Source organism: Stigmatopora argus, chromosome 21 (assembly GCF_051989625.1).
Source record: "Stigmatopora argus isolate UIUO_Sarg chromosome 21, RoL_Sarg_1.0, whole genome shotgun sequence".
Lineage (NCBI taxonomy): Eukaryota > Metazoa > Chordata > Actinopteri > Syngnathiformes > Syngnathidae > Stigmatopora > Stigmatopora argus.
Genome location: NC_135407.1, coordinates 5914273 through 5935776, shown reverse-complemented (window position 1 = coordinate 5935776; position 21504 = coordinate 5914273). Strand labels below are relative to the sequence as shown.

At 41.5% G+C, this 21504-nt stretch overlaps 1 protein-coding gene across 1 annotated transcript; it reads right to left on the bottom strand.

Moving 5' to 3' along the window:
* Nucleotides 1-358: 358 nt before the first annotated feature.
* LOC144066735 (hippocalcin-like protein 1) lies at nt 359-20776 on the bottom strand. The gene is made up of 5 exons (XM_077590011.1): nt 20377-20776; nt 6089-6257; nt 5050-5331; nt 3675-3780; nt 359-3583 (listed from the first exon to the last, which is right to left on the bottom strand). The coding sequence occupies exons 2-5, from the start codon at nt 6182-6184 to the stop codon at nt 3486-3488; spliced, it is 582 nt and encodes a 193-aa protein (XP_077446137.1). The 5' UTR covers nt 6185-6257; nt 20377-20776; the 3' UTR covers nt 359-3485.
* Nucleotides 20777-21504: the final 728 nt, after the last annotated feature.

Sequence of the window (21504 nt, the reverse complement as noted above, 5' to 3'; positions counted from 1 at the left end):
TATTTGTGGGGGAAAATGTGTTCATTGTCAGGGTAAATAGTTAGTCATGTTTGACGAGTGACCTGACAGGAAGGACTGGTTACATAAGAAAAGGTGCGTACACGCCCATTCCCAGCTGTCATTTTAAAAATTAAAAGTATTCTATTCTTGTAGACAATACCAATAGAATGTCCCAGCTGGAAATATAGTTAAATGTAACTCCAAAGTGTACATTTGCTTGATTTCATCCTGTATCAAAGGATGGAGAAGTTAAAAAACAATCAGTACGAATTGTATAACCCAAAGTACATTTAAATATTGAATTCATTCCAGTTATGTTAAGCAAAATATTTGTTTAAAAAAAACAGTAACAACAGAAGAGATGATATCCTAATTTTATTTCCAACCAGAAACCACAAAAGTCCACACGTGCAGTTTTAAAACAATATATCATTATTGGTAATTCAGGTCCAAAAGAAGAAATTCTCACATGATCATTTTATTTCATGCAACAGAAATTTCAGGGATGATGCATTTGCAGTGCAGCGATTTTTAATCAGAAAGTAGAAAGAAATCATCCGACACGAGAAATAGAGCAAGTTCATGTGAGGCAATAAAAAAGTGTTGTTCCTCATCTTACCAGCAGGAGGCAGTAGAGCTACAGGGTCCCCCCCCAAAAAGCCAAGACAATCCTAATAATAAAATAAAAAATAGCTCACATTTCACCTAGTACTGCTTTACAGTACAAAAAAACATTCACACACACACAAATGCTCCCCAAAATATGCTGATATGCAAAATGATGCATGAGTTCCGATCATAACGGATGAAAGAAATGCTTTTTAATGACTTTTCATGCTTGTACATTGTAAAATTAGTTACAGAAAACACTTGATAGAATCAACATGCACTAAACGCTAAAGCAACGAAATAGATATTTTCAAACGTTCCATTCTTTTAGCCTGCCTCAGTTCAGTAAAATGGAGAAACTGGCATGCCTTAAAACAAATAAAGGAGTATTAAGGGCAATATTAAGAAAGTTAAAAGGCTGAAGTGGTTGTGTAATAAGAAAAGAGAACAGAAATTTTAATTTCAACGTTGAAATTGAGTTATAGAATGGTTGTACTGTTTGTCATCATTTTACGAGAGGTTACGCATGTGGTAACATGACATTTTTCTTAAATTTAAATAGTACATTCCTAATTTTTAAAAGAAAAACATGACAGTGCTTGTATGTATTATTGCGTGAGAAACATTGGGATGCTATTTTCACTGGAAAGTAACAAGAAATGTTCAAAGTATGAGATAAAAAATCCATAAATGTTCCTAATATGTGAGTTAGGAGTTCTTAAAATTAGAAGATTTTTTTTGACGGAATGTTAAGTGGATAAAGTCACTTATACGAATACATTCAAACCATTAGAAGGACACGGTTCTGTCAACTAAGGTGCGAAAAAAACAATGGAATGTTGGGAAAAGTTATCTATAAGTTGTAAATCTGAAGTTGTAAAATGACAAGATTGTATGAGAATAAAACTAACAAAATAGAGGAAAAATTCCAACACTAAATCAACCGGATTTTTCTCACATTATAGTCATTTATTTGCAGAAAGTTCACAACTAATCCAATATTTTCCCCCACATTTTAAAATGTCATTACGTATTTTCCTTTATTTCTCGTCTTATGAGCCTTACAACTCTATTTTGCTGATTTTCTACAATGTTTATCGAAACAAAAGTTTCCTCGTGAACTCCCATTTCATGCCATGATCATCTAAATCGTTTTCCCACTACTCGATAAATAGTAATCATGAGCTAAACGAGCCTTTTGCTGCTCCGTATGTCTGAGGATCTTGAACGTAAACACACCCAAGACTTTGGGATAGTAAATAAAATAGCGGCCTAATCTTGTAAAACCTATCCCATCATCTAACTGCTCACTAAGCAGACTAATCCAGGAGGTGATTAAAGCATTCCGAGTGATGAACGAGCCCTTAGTGAGTGACCTGTGAGCCAAAACAAGACAAATCCATTTTCTCTGCACAAAGATACCACCGTTCAATAAACCCCCCTCCATTTTCTTTAAGTTCATGCATTCCTGATGCAATTACAACTATTTAATATTAATTACAACACTCTTCAGATAAACCTCAAGCATTCCATAAATATCAACATGCAAACGCAAAATGTGCTACTGTGTTTGTTTTATTTTTATTATTTTTAAATGTCAAATGCATTTGATCTCAACCTTTATAAGTTCACCCTATATCACTGTAAACTCCCTTGGGGTCATATTCAATGCAACAATTGAATTGTTTAAATAAAATCACGTGAAAGCATCATATACAAAACATAAACAAATAAAAATGGTCACATAATGATGGTAGAAATGATATAATATTAGCACATTTCTGCCAATTAACTCGTCGATGTCAATTGAGGAATCAAACTCCCCCCTCCAAGCATGCCTACTGTTTTAATCATTATTTAATTGAAACGCGACGTGATGTCATTCGGTCAATTTGATCTCCAGTCTTAACCCAAACTAACACATTAAAAGTTTAACGAATGAATCTCAGTAGACACTTACAAGCCGTAGTAAACCAAAGTCATATACTACAGTAATACCTCATTTATCGCGGTTAATAGGATCCAAGACCTGCCGCGATAGGTGAAAAACTGCCATGTAGGGACAATAATTTTATGGCATCTATTTTATATTATTTGGACTATTAAAACCCTTTCCATACTCCTTTTTTAACTACCCCCTGTGAAATACTATCCAATTGTGACTTGCCTTTCCCCCCCTGCCATTTCATGTTTGTATTATTGATCCTACACTATAAATGTTTCATATACATATATTTGGCAGATCCAAGTATGACTGTCCTCCAATTTCCCTTGACATGCATCACACTGAATCAGTAATATAAGTTTGATATCATTCCAAAAATGTGTTTGTAAAAATAAAGGCCTCTGCTATACCATCATACAAATGAATAACACCGGCCAGTACTCGGAAAAACGCAGTAATCACATTGAAAATGAAAGGATTAAATCCAAATAAATTCCAATTCCCTTCGCCCCAGCAGCCCACACAAATAAAACAATGAGGCTACAACTTAATACTGTACCGCCTTTGCCAATGATCTCCGTTTTATGATACACATTAGACGTGATATATATATAGATATATACATGATATACACGTGTGCTAGATGAGACGCCGCTCATGTTGCTGAGCAAGAGCGGATTCGGAAACGAGATACGTACAGTACGTGCGCGTCCTTCGATATTAGCCGACATATACAAAAATAAACAGATGACAGTGATACGTTCCTTCTCCAATTCTCCCCATTTGCATACATGAATATTTTTAAAAAAAAGATATGAGAGAATCGTCATGCATTTATCCTTAATGTTGTCATAGCAACACAGTGGGTAAGAGGGAGTGAGGGGGGGCAAGAGGGCTTCCTGGGGGTGAGAATTTTTTTTGGGGGGGGGGTTCAGAATTGTGAGGCCGAGCTGGGGTCGCACTGGAGTAGCCGAACAATGGAGGGGTCACTTTTGGCACCTTTGATGAATTCCTCCAGAGATAATTTGCCTGCAGAAATGCATGGAGGAACATTAAGTTGGCGTTTGATAGCATAAGTCATTTTGGAAGCAAATCTGGAGTGCGATATTCCCACACTCACCGTCGTTATTGAGGTCCATCTGTCGGAAGATCTTATCCGTCCTCTTCTCAGGCGTGGATTCGTCCTCTGGCATCTTCATTACGGATGAGACCATCTTGTAGATAGCCTGGAGAGCGCACAAGAAAGGCGGGTTGAGGCGCTAATAGAAGTGTGTGTGCGCCACGCTGATAACGGATGTCATCGGGGTGGGGGTTATTGATCTGATGCGTCTTTGGTTCCACTCGCGTTCCCGCTGCGATCCCTACCATGGCATTACATTAACCTATGCGAGGTAGCCTGCGGTGCAGATCCACAATTGGTTTAGAGAGCCATTAAGATAGCTCCTGCGGGAGAGCGGAGCGTAAAAGGTATAGTAGATCAGTAGGACGCCTCAAGAAAGGAAGGACGTTTGTGTAAATTCCACCCTGGAAGCGTCGCGGCTTCACCACGTTAACCCACCTGAACTCCAAAATCAAGACAAACGACGTTGGATTAGATTTGCCATTTATTCATTCATTTTCTGAACCGCTTAGCCCAAGGGTGTCAGACTCGGGTTTGTTCGCGGGCTGCATTAACGTCAACTTGATTTGATGTGGGCCGGACCATTTTAGATATAATTTTTAGATATTTTTTTAAATAAATGGATTAAATGAACTGGATCAAAAGCCCTAATTATTCAGTTTTTTTATAGATCTAAAACAATGTTTATTTGAGCTTTTTTTCTTAGTAAGGGAAAATCTCTTTTAATCATTGTGTTCCATATTAAAGTGGAAAATAGAAAATATTTTTATATATTTGTAGATTTCACAAAATGATTTTTGAACTAAAAACACAGAAAAAATGTGTTAAAATAATTTCAATTATTGATTTAAAAGGGGGAAAATCAGTCAATATAATATACATCTATAATCTTCATTTTAATTTGATCGTAAAACAGAAAGGCAGCACTCATGATTTACTTTCCCGGGCCACACAAAATGATGCGGCGTGCCAGATTTGGCCCCCGGGCCGCCACTTTGACACCTGTGGTTTAGCCTCGCAAAAGGTGCGAACGTGAGTATTTATTTTAAAGGGAACAACGGTCACACATAAAAACAGCCTTGCTTTTCTCCTCACGCCGTCAAACACGGCCATGTCGACTGACACGAGGAATCCATTGTCTCATGTCACGGTGCGCAAACTCCAGCAATTGGAAGATAATCCCGCTATTATGCACACTCGGGGATAAAGTCAGGTTAAATTTAACTTTGTAATCCCTAAGAAAAACCTCACCCGGACACACGCATGCTGACGACGGTACGATTGGTGCAATATTTTAACTTGGATGCTGGATCACGTTTTATTCCATAGATGCAGCGGTTCGTTTTTACACGTTAAAATTGTGAGTTTGTGTCACCTGTACAATCTCCAGCATCTCGTCACGGCTGATGTAGCCATTACCGTCGAGGTCGTACATGCTGAAAGCCCACTTGAGCTTCTGTTCCAACTTTCCCCGCGACGTGACGCTCAGGGCGATGATGAACTCCCGGAAGTCGATCGTGCCGTCGGCGTTGGTGTCGAACGTTCGGAAGACGTGCTCGGCGAACTTGGACGCGTCGCCGTACGGGAAGAAGTTGGCGTAGATCTTCTTGAACTCCTCCACGTTTAATGTTCCACTGGGACAGTCCTTTAGAAAGCCCTTTTTGGGGGAAGAAGTGTATTCATTATGGGCTCTATTGTGCAATTGTTGTCTATTTAAAACCAGTTGTAACTCATTGGCTAGCATCATATGTGGGAACTGACCTAAGGAGGTCAGAGGGAAGCAAAATGGCGGCTTTCTCAGCTGTGTACACATTTTTTGAAGTACTCTAGGTTGGTCTAATACAGGCGTATACTGCATAAGTACATGCGCATAGGGAGCATGCGGTCAGGTCAGCAGGCCATCACCTCTTAATCCAGTCTGGCCAGTGGATTAAAACACTGGAAGCGCGTCATCAGGTCACATTTTAGATTCTGATTTCACTTTTAAAAGCAGGTTATTTGTGTTTTAAAATGTTCAACAGGCAATGTAGGAAACATAGTAAACGGTTGTTTTGGTCCACGTCTGTTTGGGGCAACCACATTTAACAGATAAACTCATTTGTTTCGGGTTTTTTTTCTGGGGTGGGACAGTGGGGTACAGAAAAGAACCATTGTATTTTCTCCCATATTATTTTGAATATAGAATTTGTGTTCTAATTGCAATGAATTAAAAAATAAATCCAAAGGAGACATTTTTCTAGGTGGGCTATGTGACTTTAAATTAGGATTGTTCAACAGTGCACTGGACTGATTTCCCACTTTAATGATATTCCGCATTAAGTCCCCAGCAAGGATTTAACGGAACGGGGCTCATCCCATTATGTAAGGAGCATAAACCATTTATTTGAATTTCCCAACTTTGTGCGAGGAATTACCTTGTACCACTCCTGCAGTTCGTGGTCCGAGAACTCGGTGTTCTCCCTCAGGTCATTCAGCATCTCCGGCCTCAGTTTGCTGTTCTGTTTGCCCATGGCGACAGCTTGAGCGAAGGGGTCCCGCTCCTTTTCTTGGGGGCTTTTCAGCAGTGGGAGTCGCTTTTTACACCTGTCAATCACATGCAGTCATAGCGTCACTCGGGAATTTTCTTATGGGCTATTAATGAGTTATTAACTTGAATCGGCTGCATTTTTTTTCTAGTTGTAAGAGAGGGTCAGTAATTCACGATCGGGCAATAAACGGTGGTAGGTGCGCAAATGACATTGACTTTGGCGTACTCATCAAATTCCACGTCTGGACTAATGTCAACCTAATCCACTCGCACAGAATGTTATAAAACACAGCTAAACGCTAACCTCACATTTGCAAAACATGAAATAATCCCGTGGCCTCTTGACGTCGCACGCAAACTACTGATCACGTTGACGGTAGCCAGCTGTGTTTGTGTGTCAAGTGAACTGGACCCGGCCAATGGGTGTGCGTCGATAATCTTTCTGACCCACAAAGCGCACATTTCCATGACGGGAACAAAACTATTCATGTGAAATTAAATCCTCCCTCTTAATAATAATAACTCACGTACAGACGTCTAAAGTACCGTATTTTACAGACTATAAATCATACTTTTCTTTTCATAGTTTATACTGGGGTGCGACTTATAGTCCGGAAAATACTGTTGTATTTCAAACTTCAATTCATTTTCAACACCGCCCAAATCCAATCAGTTTTTCTGTATTAAACTACAGCACAACACTTTTGTTGTGTAAAAAAAAAGAATTAGCAATGACCATTGTGAACAAATTTACTAAAGCGTGTTTAAAAAAAAAACACATCACATTTAAAAAGCCTCCCCAACAATAGATGCTTCGGCTCATTTGCACTTGAGTAAATAAACACAACTGGGCAACAATTTGCTGAGCCGTGGTCATTAGGCAAAGACATTGCTGGAATAAATCAAAATAATTGGCTGAAACATATTAAAAATGATCTGGACAGTCGGAAAAATTAACAACAAAAAACAACGCCTAAGTGAAACGATAAAGGACTTCTGAGTCTAATATAATATCTATTTGTGACAATGTGCCCATTCCAAGAAAAGACTGTTGCATTTAAGGTACCAACGCGAATTACGCGTGGCAAATGGCGAGGGTCTTAACCCACACTCTTTGAACGCCTCTTCAGCCGGATAATAGAATGATATAGAGTGACTAGGAACGAATTAAGTCGGTCGGTGTGCGCGGGGTCGGCTTAAAAGCTCGACGTTGATGCTTGTAGGCATTTATCAAAGCACATAAGAGAGCCGTCAATTATGATTCATTGGCTGCTTTGCCCCCCTTTGGATATTGACTTGCTTATGCTTGATTAAATGCGGTGGGAAGAACTATTAGTGGCTTTTAGAATTCAGACCATCGACCAATATGGCAGTGTTTGTAAGTAGAGTTGCGCAGTTGTTGTTCCGTGGACTTTAAAGTGCTTGGAAGAGTAGCAGACATCTTTGCTTTAATTGTACTGATAAAGGTTTCCCGCGTCCTCATTAAAAAGTTTTCAGTTAAAACATAAAACACTCGCGCTAATTGCCTTGCGTCAACAGCAAATAGCAATAATGGGTATTTTATTATGCGCATGATAATGAATGAATGATGAATGGAGGAGATCAATAGTACCCACTGCAGGATATGCGTCTATGCTTTATGTATTTAGTTAAAAATGCAAGAGTATTGCAGTTCAATTGCAGATTTTTTAAGTGATGTAATGTGTTACTTGTTGAGCGCGATGTCAAGTGGATTACGTTGTCGATGTGTGGAAAATCGGATCGATGTTGTTATCGTTTGAGCTGGGAACGGCTCGACTTTGAAAGGAAACTCAGACAATGTGTTCTCTTGAAGAAAAAATCATAAATAAAAACCTTATTGGATATTCAGTTGAAACGGAGACAAAAAAATCTATAATTTAGTGAAAGAATCTGATGACTGTTTTGATTCTCATTCATTGATTTCCCTTAAAAACAAACCAAAGCAATAGAAAAGGAAAAAAAAATAAGCAAGTTGAGATTTCCTGGAAAAAAGCATGCTTTTTATATGTCATTTTTCCGCTATGAAGTCCATTATCAACACCAAGCAATTTCCCCCAATGCTCTGCCCTTGTTTAGTCCCTGTCGTCGTGGTCAAAAGTGTTTTTGATTGGCCTTCATCGCAAGCGGTGACTCCATCAATTGAGCATCTTGGCCCTTTTCTAGTCCAACATGGTGTCTTGAAAAGGTGTTTGACTGTGACAAACAGCCTCGAGAGCGGCAAAAAGTGACAGACGGCTCTCGACCACAGCTCTCCAATCGCTGCACACGCTGACATTTTCCCACCACCCCCTTTTCCCTTCTTCTGATTCGAAGCTGTCACTCCCGCTATCTTCACGACGTTTCCTTCCACACTCGCCTCGCTCACCACGCTAATCCCAAAACCCGCTTCCAATCCTGCATTACCGTCTTTTAATCGTTCCATCTTTCCACCCTGAGCCCCAAAGCTCTAATCTGACTCCAGCATCCAAGTGTTGGCTCGCCCGTCGGTAGTTGTTGCCTAGGCCTCGTCGTGAATTGACACGCACGCGTACGCACGCACGCAAAGACTTGAACATCTGCTCCAGAGCGTTGTAAGCGGGTCAACGACATCTGCACGTGTGACTTGTTTTTGCCGCTACGGTGGGGGCAGGGTGATGATGTCATCCGCAATCCATCGATGGAGTCCTCCCCTCGGAGAACGCTATTGGGGAGCTTAAAGTATTTATCGGAAAGTAGATGTTAGCAAAAAATGCAAAATAGCGCTTTTTTAAGCAGCATGAAGCAAACGCGGGGAAAAAGAGAAAATGAAAAAAAAGGGAGGAGATTATTCATGGCCCGTTTAAGGCAGAGCAGCACAATAGTGTTCTGTACTACTGCAATGATGACATTTGTTCTTAAAACAGGGGTGTCAAAGTCATTTTTGTCAGGGTTATGGTTTCATTTTTGTCATAGTTAATGGTTTCATTCATGGGTGTGTCAACTAGGCTGGCAAAATTGGGTGACTAATGAATTGACAGATTTTCTGATGGTCCTTACTTCATTTAGAGGCATTAAAATTGGTCCTAATCCCCTTTTTGAGCCACTTAGACACACATGTCCTTCTGCATTTTTGATTGTTTTTATCTACGCATTGTTTGTTTTTGTTAAAGATGAATTTTGATGCGCGTTTTCGTTGCCGCGGACAACGATGTAGCGCGCCGTATTTGACCCCCAGGCCGCTAGTTTGACACCTGTCTTATAAAACAAGTCTATTTCTTTTACGTCACTTTTCTTTTACAGTACATTCATGCAACACAACTGTTTATCTTGATTAAAATGGTAATAACCCCCAAAATCTAGTCCAAGATTCATAAATAACATTGTCGAGCGTCCGCTAAATCGAAGCACGAAAAAAACACTCATTTAACTGTATGAGTAAATTAAGAATGAATAAAACCCATAACTCTCATAGTCCGTATTCATGTAATTTATTCCCTCATAAAATGAAACGTACAAGAGTACACGCGTATAAAGCGTCGAAAAACAACGGCGAGAACTCCAAGCAAGGAGTCGTGTCCTCTCATGCGGAGCACAAATGATTTCTGTGGGCAGCAGTGAGAAATAGCAGATATTAAAGCGTATCGACCGAAGGTGGGCGTTTTATTGTGCCGCGCGTTACTGCGCGATGGTCCGGACGCCAACTCCAACAGAGCGAATCGTTGGCGAATTGAGATGGAGAGTGGCGTCATTGGGCAGCCAGATGAATGCCAACTTTATGGAGAAATAAGGGACATTTTAGGGGTCCTTTTTTTAGGAATAAGGCATGTTGTGGCTTTTCTGACGACCATAACAGGCACGTATTCATCCTGCGCTTTCTTCACAAAACCTCCCATCCGTGTTTTATTCTCCTTTGGCAATTTCACAGAATTTGGTCCGTGCAATTTTTCTGTCGCGCCGGAAGGAGGTAATAGCCGGCCGGTTATCGTGCGCCCACCGATGACCGTAATTATACGAGCTGGCGCAGCCGCTTTGTGCCGTGTACTTGCTGACATCCATCAAGCGATGATGTCAATGGCTGCAATGACCCTCAAAATCGATTGCCATCTCTCTTGGAGATGACTTCATTGTAAGATAGTGTTTCGTAACTGGTGGGTTGCCGGTCTTAAAATAATAAAAAATACAGATATAATACAATAATCCTAATGCTATCAATTCACACTCCTGAATTTTTTTTTCCACCGTTTGCCAGCTGTCATGTTGCCCTGGTCTAAAAATGCAATTGTGCAAAATTTAAAATGTCATAAAAAAAATCATTATCATAATTTGACGTAAAATCATATAAAAAACATGGCATAAAAAGATACAGTTAAGCTGAAACTACAAAAAGTATAAATCTTATTTAAAATGGAAAAGGAAATTTAGTATCTTCCGTAATAGCCATAGAGATCGTATTAGGGCAGCCAATGATGAGTACTAAAATCACTTAAAATCACAAAACGACACAAAAGCTATTTAAAAGGTCTAGCGTATAATCTTATCGCCCTTGCAATTATTCTTAAACATCGTGAAAATGTTGTCTAAAGGCCTTAATGTCTGCAATTCATGTCCACTCTGTGTGACCTAAAAAGACGGACGGGAAGATGAGATGAGAACACGTGGTTAGTATTATTGAAGGCAAAAGGGATGTTAATGGAGTGCTTAAAATAAGAATGAGGACTGCTTCTCTCATCTCGTCTTCCATATCTTAATAAACACTCTCTCAAAGAGGGAAGGCTTAATTGCACTTGCGCACCTTTTGCCGTCGAAAAAAGGTTTCTCTCTTTTTATTCGCGAAAAGGGACGCAAATGTGAGGACGTGAGTCACCTTCATTTGCAGGAGGAACATGATGAGAAGGCTTCAGAGATGAGGAGGATTTAGATTTATTGAAAAGTGGAATAGGAGCCACTCTGGCGTTAGGTTGTTAAATCAAAGACGTACAATATTGTGTGAAGTTAAACCTTATGTGGTCATTTATTCATTTTCTGTACTGCTTATCCTCACAGGCATAGTGGGCTGTGATTTTTTTTAAAAATTTAGTCCAATGCAAGCATTTGATAGGATCAAAAAGCAAGAGAGGATGGCTGATTTTGGGATGATAAATTGATGAACGGGTGGGTAGATAGGCCGGGAGTGGGAGTGACAGAAGGGAGGGATGAATAGATGAAGAGACAGTTGGGGATGGGATGTCAATGGATGGAAAGATGACGAAATGGTCAATGGAGATGGATGGATGGATGTGAGAGAGAGATAAGTGGAAGGAAATCATCAGTGTTCAGATGGATGGACAGACAAGAAGTTACGATATTGCTTTACTTGAACAAGATCTACCCGAGAACTTGTTTGCTGGCAAAACATTGAGCGCCATTTGTACAGGTGTCCGCGGAGGAGTTTGTCGTGTAATCCCACGGATACATTGCAGATTATGGAGAGATTACCAGAACGGCTCTTATCGATGATGAGCATGCGAAGACCTGGACACAAAGTTTCCATACTTTTGGTGGTTACCAGTCAACGTCATAATGCCAAAATAAGAAATTTGAGCAGCTTAGTCTTCAATAAATCCACCATTTTTTTATACTGCAGGTATGAAACATAGGCACATTTCTCAGAGTGGTGTATATTCTAGAAACAACAACAACAACTCATACTGTCTGATTATTGACCTGTAAGGCAAACGTACTAACGACCAGACCTGGTAGAGTGACCTCTAGTCCAGTAAAGCCCCCCCACGCTGCCTTCTACTGCTTCAGGGGCGACAGACAATGGAGATTTATTTCCATCCTTCACTGCAATCGATGCAACGACACGCAATACCTGCATTTTTTCCCTTTTTCCCCTCCCGTGTGGTCTCCCTTATTCCCTTTCCTCTGCACGCTATCTATCGTCCTCCTTCCCCCCCAAAACAACCCTTCTCAAATGTCATTTTAACCCCCCCCCCCCACCTCCCAGTGCTTGATCTGGGCTAAATGCTTCTGGGCCACTCGCTCGCCACCATGTTGCAATCATCCCCACGGTAGTGCCGTTCTAGATCTTTCAGGAAGTGGCAAACACGACACAGCTCGGCCTACTGGCCTTTGTCCCCGTTACTAAACAACCATGGGGGGGCGGATGCCAACCTGGCTGTGGACGTAGGCAATCAATCTCTTGCCCTCTGCGCTTTTGACAAATCAGCGCGCGGGTTTAATGAGATGGACCAGCCCGTGGCTATGCATGCCCACGCACTGCACTGAGTCACAAAACAACGGGTATCAAACTCAACCGGGGCCAGTCCTGCTTTGTCACTTTTGAAAGAAAAATCACGTTTCTCGCTGAAATCTGAACCGCAATTGCATGTTGTGTATTATATTTAATATAAGGGCCAGAATTTGTATCGCTAAAGGCTTTTAGCAGTGTGTCACTTTGCATTCTAAAGTGGTTTGCTTTTGTAAGGAGACCCGTCATAGCCTTAAGGATAAAAAAGGTTGGGGGAAAGGCAACTGAGATGCGTCTCATTACCAACAAAGGGCGCTGAAATGAAGCATAGATGCGGAAAGTCTGTTATCTGTTCGCCATCGAAGCAGCTGTGACAGGTCGGTTATGTTAGGCACCTCACTTCAGATCTTGATGAGAATCTAATGATTGTTAAATGAGTCAGATATGCACATTCAAAAAAAGTATGAGAATTGCAGTGGCCAAATAGCGAGTATGCTAACCACCCACTCTCTCACTGTGCTGCCATTTGCCCTCTAACAGTTACAAATCCGAACTAATATATCGACTATATCTTTCAAGGCAGTGCAACAAATGTTTCAAAATTCAATTCCGCCGTTGCATCGGGAAGACAAAGGAGAACGTTGCACATTATTGGGCCATGTGGCGGGGACACACACATCCCCAGATGGAGATGGTAATTATTATCGCAGCAGCCTTTTTGGAGCTGGAGGCAATCTCTCACAAATTCAGGGCAAGGGTGATCATTGCAGTGATGCATCATAAAGTTTTGGAAATGCAATACTCGAAAAAACTAAAACAAACAAACAGCATGAACGCAAATTTCAGTGTGACCTTTCCAGATAGACTTAAAATCAGAACTACATGAATAAAGTGGTAACTTCTCACATTACTCACTGAAACTGTAAATTGGCCAGAATTATGCAATGTTCCGCCGAAAGCTTAGCTTTTAATATTATTATCAACCGAAAGTCCCCGAATGTCAAATATTATATCAGCGTTTATTTGAGTGTAAAATAGAAGTCAATTCCAGTAACGTTTTGTTGCCGCAACCAAACTCGTGATGCCGCATACTTTGTCCCGTAGATTCCCGAGGAAATAACTTCATTTAAATATTAATGGCCTCAGCAGTTACTTTTTGTTTTCCGATGACGTGCCATGAATATTTCATAACCCCTAGGACTCATTTTGGCGAAAAAAATAGGCATTTTTGTTTTTAATTGGCTTGGCAACAGTCACATTTTTAGGCCTTGGAGGCAATGTTCCCTCTAATTTTTTGTTGGTCTGAGCAGAAAGTCAACCTCCCTGAGCGCACTGAGTACCAGTGTGAGCGACATCATCGGTACTCGGATGATTCGCCTAAAGACGTTTCGCCGACGGACGTTTGACAGACGGGCAGGTCGCCGAATGGACGTTCCGCCGAACGTTCATTCGGCCGAACGGAGGTTTCGCCGAAACGGGATTCGCGCGCTCGCCCCGCCCCCGGATCGTGTGTGTACAAGTTTTTCAACCTCGGCCCGCGGGCCATATACGGCCCGTTAGGATTTTTAATCCGGCCCGCCGCCGGTGTTGTCCAAATTATAGTAAAAATCAATGTTAGTCTACCATCAATGGCAGCCCGGGAATAAGCACTCTTGGGCGGGCAGATGTAGCAGAACCGAGCCGTAAAATGACAGCAATCGGGTCAAATCCATCCTAAAACAGCATTTAATGATTAAATACAAATACTGGAGCTCTTTGGACATTAGAACCGAGCCCAGGGAAGTGAATTCCTTGGTAAAATGTCGTGATGATATCGCGATGGAGGCAAAAAAACGTCTATATACGTCCATTCGCCAAACGGCTCAAAATGCTCTCAAATTCGGTCAAATCCAGCCGAAAACAGCGTTTAATGATTAAATACAAATACTGGAGCTCTTTGGACATTAGAACCGAGCCCATCATGAAGAAAGGGGTAAAAAAAAAAAAAAAAAAAAAAAAAAAAAAAAAAAAAATCTGTTTTTTTTTTTTTTACTGCGCGCCATAGGATTTCTGCTGCGCAGAGAAGACGAGAGTAGTGCGCAATTGCGCACGCGCGCAGCTTAGAGGGAACAGTGCTTGGAGGGCATCATTGCTAAATGGTATTGCTTCTATCTATGACATTAATCTGACATTATCTATCGGTAATGTTCTGGATTGGATAATATCGCACAGTGCAGCCATTAAAAAATTGAAATTAAAATTTAAATAAATGGTTTTCTGATGTACAGATTTGAATTACGAAATCGGATGGCGTCACGAACAGATTTTCTGCGACTTGAGTTTCAGCGCTCGTCGGGAAAAGCGCACACTCTTCATGGGAGATTATGTGGGAAGCTGAAGAGGCCCGCTGCCGTGCATTGTGGGGGATTCTCGCTTGCGTTCAACACCGAGGCTGGAAAAGATCAGAGGAAATCCCGGCTTCGCTCGCTCTGGCTCAGATTTTGCGCTGGCACGTTCGCTCTTTGCCTATTTCAACACCTGAAGGCACGCTTGTCACGTCGTGGCTGCTTAGCAACGTTTTTTTTCCACCAACCGTGTAGCAGCCTAAACATCAGCGAGGCGTCCACACAAAGCGCTGTTTATCGGTTTTCGGGAAATATTTTCTGGGTTTTTCATGTATTCAGGCAATTCTAGATTTAGAAACATTCTGCAACATTATTAAGGCGAGCTTGTTGCTAGCTCTTTCCAGTGGAACCAGACTCAATGCAAGATCTTTTTCCTGGGTGTGGTTATCACATCAAATCAGGGGTGTCCAAACTTTTGATTGTTTTGCAGCAAAATTTGAAAATATTAAATGTGACCCGCATATGAAACTTGAGTTCAGCCTATGTTGTTGTACTCAACACTAGATGGAGAAAGTCAATTAAACAGTGTAGCTCCTTTAATTTTAGAGTCAAAATCTAACAAAAGGTTGTAATAAATGAGAATTTCAGTTTGTTTTTGAGTTTTCACATAACCTTACACAAAAAACGTTTTTTTTTTACCTGATTCCAATCCTATTTACCAACTAAAAGTGGGAAGATTTCAAGTTGTCCTGAAGAAAAACGTTTGGTCACCCTGATCTTAGACGACGGTTAGGTTTGATCAAAATTCCATCATTTCTCCATGAAACCTCTGCTGAGGACTCATAAACATAAGGACGTCTCTTTTCTCTATTTTCTCGCTTTCATTTCTCTCTTTTACCACCTCGTGAAAGAACAGCTTGCGTCCTTCCGATCTCTCACGTCCCAGTTTGCGAATTCTACTTCATCCCACGTACACACACTCGTGTGTACAAACGTTAGCCCGACGGCTGATCCCATAGTGTGAGAATTACCGAGTATTACTCAGTGTGTAAAAAACAAGCCGGCGATGTGAGACTACCGTGTTATCAGCTCATCCATTTTTTTTTTAAATACAAGAGGCTCCCAGTTGAGTAGAAAAACATCAGGTGGTGCTGCCCCTTGTGCGCAATGAAATGAGATGCAACTCAAGTGTTTTATCCAAAGTGACGTGAGAGCGGCTCATCATCACCCGAGCCTGGACCCGAGGCCTTTCGCTCCAGAGAATAAAAGCTCGCGGTACGATTGCTCCCTCAACGGCGTAAATGAGTCGGCAGTCATTACGCACGCTCGGAAGTACGGGCGAGCTGGCCGACGCCGCTTCCATTTGATGGCTTTTCCTTCTTCGGATTGGCCTGTTATTGCCCCTGAGAGACCCGTGACAGGCTGCGTGGTAAAGAAACAAAGAAGGTCCAAAATCACGATATTTTTCACCCAGAACTTTATCCTCCAGTGTATTAAAAAAAAGCAAAATACAATAAATAGATCCAGCTTTGCTACCGTACTAAAACCACTTACTGGTTTTAAGAAGTATTACTAGATCTAAATATATTTAATTATTTATTCATGGGACATTTTGACTTGATATTTATTTGGATAAATAATACCTATCATGCTTTTGTGAAGTATTATGACAAAGATATTTTCTGTGTCACTTTGCAATCTTATAATAATATATATATATATAATATAGGATTTTAGCTATATTCTTACCTATACTTTTTTTTCTCTATACTTGTGTACTTATACTCGTGCAATTGCAGTTTAGTTGTGATAAATTAGCATCACTCCTTTTCTTAAGGAGTGCTTTTTGCCTATACTTTTTTTTTTCTCTATACTTGTGTACTTATACTTGTGCAATTGCAGTTTAGTTCTGATAAATTGCCATCACTCCTTTTCTTAAGTAGTATTTTTTCCAGTTATGCATACAGCATCATTTCTTAATAATGCAAAATCACATGATTTTCATTTTTCTGGCTTTTCCGCCTCAATTTCCACCTTTTTCACCTTTCTTATTTCTTACTCCATACTGACAATAACTGTATTTGTAGCCCAGTTGCATTCTCCTCCTCTCATAGTAATTCGCCAATTTAATTTTGGAACAAACCCAATGTTTGACTATTGTTTTTGCCTGGAAATAGTCCTCCAAATGTGTTTACCGTCGTCATAAAGAGTGATGTCAGACTCCTGTTTTTAAATGCTAAGAGTCGTTTCAAACCAAGAGGACAATAAAATCCGATCTGGGTGAAGATGAAGGGAAAAGCAAAGACGGGAGGAGAGGAAAATAGACCCTTCCCTCGCGGGGCTCGCAATGCATCGATGGCATGAAGCGGAATTGATGGACGTGTTGTGGAAAAAAAGAAAAGAAAAAAGGAGGCCTCTTGGAGATAAGATCTGAATAGAAGAGCGTGTGCCATTTGAGTTGAGTCGGCCCTTTCATGACGAGGAACGCTCGCCGCGCACTCTCCTTTTCTTTCAGTCTCACTATGTCGATCTCTTTCATTAAATGGCTGCCCTTTCAGCCTACTAATGGCCACAGAAGCGCAGCCTCCAAATGACTGCGAGTTCTTTGAAAGCCTATTTGGCTTTTTTTTTTTGCATGATTACAGTGGCTGCTTTTCAAGTTCTCCAGTTCGGATTGGGTCCGGGGTGACGTCGAGGATGCGCCTATTCATCGGGGCCGGCGCCCATTTGATTGGATTGCCTCGCGGGTTGAAGCGGCGAGATGGGCTTTTAGCATTCTAATCAAAAATAATGCCAGGTTCAGACAATCAAGGTTTTTTTCTGGGCGGGCGATGGGTTCTGTTTCGTTAGTGGTCTGGCTTATTTACGGCTAAGTTGGCTAAAAAGAGCATGCGGGAAATTGATGTGGCTTTTGGTGTTGGAAGTTGACCAGTTTGTAGCGTCTGTTGTCTTTTAATTGAGGGAACGAAGGTCGGTTTTTGACATAAAACAGCATTTGACGATTGGTATTTGCATGACAAAATTCAGAATTCAGATTCAGATAAAGACGAGTGTATTTTCTTGCTCAGTGGCTAAATGCCAAATTAGTTTTGTGTATCATAGACAATGAACAGTGTTAATTATGAACACAGTCAATTGTCGCATGCCCCAAAGCAGCTGTCTATTTAACGTTTCTGGCTAAATTGTTTCTTGTTTTTTGTACCTGCCTCGCAATCGAGACCGCCGATTGAATTATTTGAATTACGGCACGTCCCCAAACTTCAGAACCAAAATTCCAGTGCTTATTCATGGTTAACCTTGGACTATCCAAGAGCCGATTTGATTTTGCTGAAGCATTCCCAGTTGGAGGACCTCCAGTACACGGCCACCGACCGACTGGCTGGACGCGGACCAAAGCCGAGCATGAGGACGTCCTTGACTCAGCTGCTCGCAACTTGAGTTCCGTCTCTCACATTCAGCCCAGCGTCTGCTCCCTCGGCCTTATCCCGGTCCAGATCCAGACGTCCCGGCCCCTCCCCTACCTCGGGATCAGAAGAGATTATAAACTAGCATAGGGGAAAAACGCATAGACCCCCATCAGCCCAGGCTGGCCACACCCCTTTCCACCTCCCCTTTCTGCAGATGAAAACAGTCACATGGGGGTGGAATTACTCTTTTAAATCCTCTTGGATTCTCACTAGTTTCATGATGAAACAGTTGAAGACTTTGTGACAGGCCTCCCTTGGGGCAATTGCTTTATTTTTTTCCCTCCTCCTTGGCACGGAGAATTACCGTAAGCCACACGCTTCAAGTCTCGTCCTCAAAAAACACATCTGGCATTTTTGAAGCTATCCTAAGGAGACATTTTGAGAAAGAAACTAAAAAAATCATGGAAAAAAACTCTCGAACCAAAGTACAGTGCAAGAACTGAAGCAATACTCCAGGTTTCTTACAAGAAAATACCAGATTTTTTTCTCCCCCCGACCTTCTGGTTTGTTTATGGACGCTTTTCCGAGACCTATTTCCCACAAAGTGGTTAACGTTGTCCTTTGAGATGACTTGCTCCGCCTGCCACATCCATCACGCCGTTGGAAGAAAGCAAAGTAGATTTTCTCCTGCTGCTTTTGTCCTCATAAACCAGCACTGACCTCCCTTACAGGGACAAGCCTTCATTCAAAGTGACTTTGCTGCTCCTCTATTTTCTGCATACGTGCTGACACGTGGCCGACGCTGCCGGCATCAAGGTCGGCACCAGCAACATGTGGCGTCGGTTTGTGACCATATGGAAGAAAGAAAATGTCTACATTTCCGAGTCCTTTTCCCAAAACGACAGCACGTGCAACCACGTTTTTTGGGGGTGACCGACTGACAAGCAACACAAACGACGCCAACTTATGTAACCACGAGATTAGCGCATGCAAGCTAAACGCTGCCTCGGCATCAAAGCGCATCCGCAGCATAATTCCGATGGTGCGGCTGTCCAAGCAAGCCGCCCATCACATGCCGATGCCGCATGATGCCCACGTTGGCACTGACGTTCGCCATGTCAGCCGCCAATGTAAATTGCAATCATCATCACTCTATATTTTATAGTCCTGAACTAGCATAATAGTCATTTTTTGTTTAGGCGCCAATCAGGCGTCTTTCTTTTGAGACACCCATCACGCAGAAGTCAATTCCAATTTAGCAATTTCAAGTGTCAATCAATTCCAAAAAACATATTTCCTTCCTTTTCTGTCTTTCTTAAATTCTAAATATAAGCAAGTCGCTAAACAACAAACAACACTATACTTTGAAGGTTTTATTTAGATCTTAAGGGGCAATTGCTTTATTATATTATTCTTAACCACCAGGATAACCTCTTATTTTAAGACGGTGATGATGGCAAAAAAATACAATTGTTTAACCAAGACTTTGAACAATCTTCAACAATTCTTCACTTATTTTAGACACCAAATGTCTGCTACTGGAAATGATAAAATAGCTCGTATGTCAAAACACATCTTTTCAAAAAGCGGCAAGATTTTTTTGCCATTATTTTGATTTTAATGAACCAACTGCTGACAACCTGAGTGGTCCGAATCTGCTATTTCTGTTCAAACTACAGTTGGAAAATTCATAACCCCCCTTCTCGTGGTAGCTCATCCTCGTTATCCCGAGCGGCGGTGGCATCTCTCAATGACAGGTGATAATTAGCATCCTCGCTCTGGCGAACCCGCCGCCTCTGTTGACTTCATCTACGGATGTCGTTGCCAATTGCTAGAAAAGACAACAGCGTTGGAGTCGCGCCGATAAATCGGACTTTCAGGGCGTGACCCGACAGACCCCAAGTGACATATCATTAACTCGGACAACAGATTGAAGGGAAAATCCAATTATTGCTTGAATTGCTGCCTCCTAAAAGTCCCAAACAGTGACTGACCCTTTCTGTGCAATCAGATATAAGATCATTCATAGAAAAATTTGAGAAAAAAGCCTGTGTTTCTATTGGACGAATAAACAAAACCGCTGTAATGATCCATTTTAAAGCATTAATAGTGAACGCTGCGTGTGAGTGAATGTTTCAGCTCCAATTGGCTGCCGACACAAGTCACACAAGACAATTGCGACCTTCCTCCAGAAAAAAAAAAAAAAAAAATGCAAAACAGAGCACTCTCTTACCCGCTAGGAACCGCTTTAGCGAGGGTAGGATGTCCTCGTTGCTCCGGTTTAGCCGGGCCGATGTGAGTTTAGCAAGGGCAGCCGCGGATGGATGCGAGGATGCTGGGCGCTTTCCCCCCTTCCTTCCTCCCGGAGGTCCGGTGATGCTGACTCGATCGCGACCCGCTTTCAGAGACGACTTCTGCGGCTCCTGGGCGCGCACATCCGCGCTCGCCACGGGTGGTGGAAAGCTTGCCCCCCCTCTTACCAAGCACTCCAGTCTTACTCGAGCCCAATCCCGCTGAGCATGTTCCGCCTGATCTCCTCTAGCGGAGTCTGCGGTCGCTGGGAGGACGGCGCCGTGTTTTTCAATGCTGCGAGCCGGAGGAGTGGATGATAAACGCGAGGGGGGGTCGGGGGGATCGGGTGGTACCGTCCGGGATTATAGTACTTGCTTGAGCTTTAATTAGGTAGCCCTTTCCCTATTGGCATAGATGTGGTGTAAAGCCCCGCCTACTTTTTTTCCCATCTCTCTCCTCAGTTGGACCAATCAGATTAATGGCAGGATACTTGTATAGTATTTTATCAAAACATGCATTGCTAACATTGAATGTTTGATCGCCATATATGTAGTTGGGGATTAGTGTGTTTATACCATATGTCTCAGCCAGCAGGGGTCACTAGAATACATGTTTACTGACATATGTGGAGAAGATATCCGCTAAAGCGCAGTAGTCGTTCTTCGCAGAGGATAAAGAATATACCCTTTAGTATTGCTAGTTCAAATCAAACATGCGATCACTTTTTGTGGTTTTGGAACAAAGTGAAGATACTTGTTTATTAACAAATGTGGCATTTTTGTAGTTGACTGTCAATGGCGGTTAAAATGTTAGCTTGTTAGTTGTTTACATTCAGGTTCTGTAAAACAATGCTATTATTGCCATTATGAAAAAAACATGTAATTCATGTTTATCATTTCTGTAGAAGTGGATGCAAGTTAATGGTGCAGAATGACGTTAACATTTTGAATAGTTAGTTGTTTTTTTGATGTTCATGCTGTGCTTCATTCCATCAATCAAAACAATACATTTTTTCAGCTCCCATAATCATTCTGTGATAACATCATTTCACTGCTGGAACAAATCTGTT

Bases quoted from the DNA above. Each gene is read 5' to 3' on its own strand.
- LOC144066735 (XM_077590011.1), bottom strand. From the start codon at position 6,184: ATGGGCAAACAGAACAGCAAACTGAGGCCGGAGATGCTGAATGACCTG. The intron at 3,781-5,049 runs GTGACACAAACT...TGCGCTCTCCAG, and splicing joins AGATGCTGGAGATTGTACAG to GCTATCTACAAGATGGTCTC. The intron at 3,584-3,674 runs GTGAGTGTGGGA...GCATTTCTGCAG, and splicing joins GATGGACCTCAATAACGACG to GCAAATTATCTCTGGAGGAA.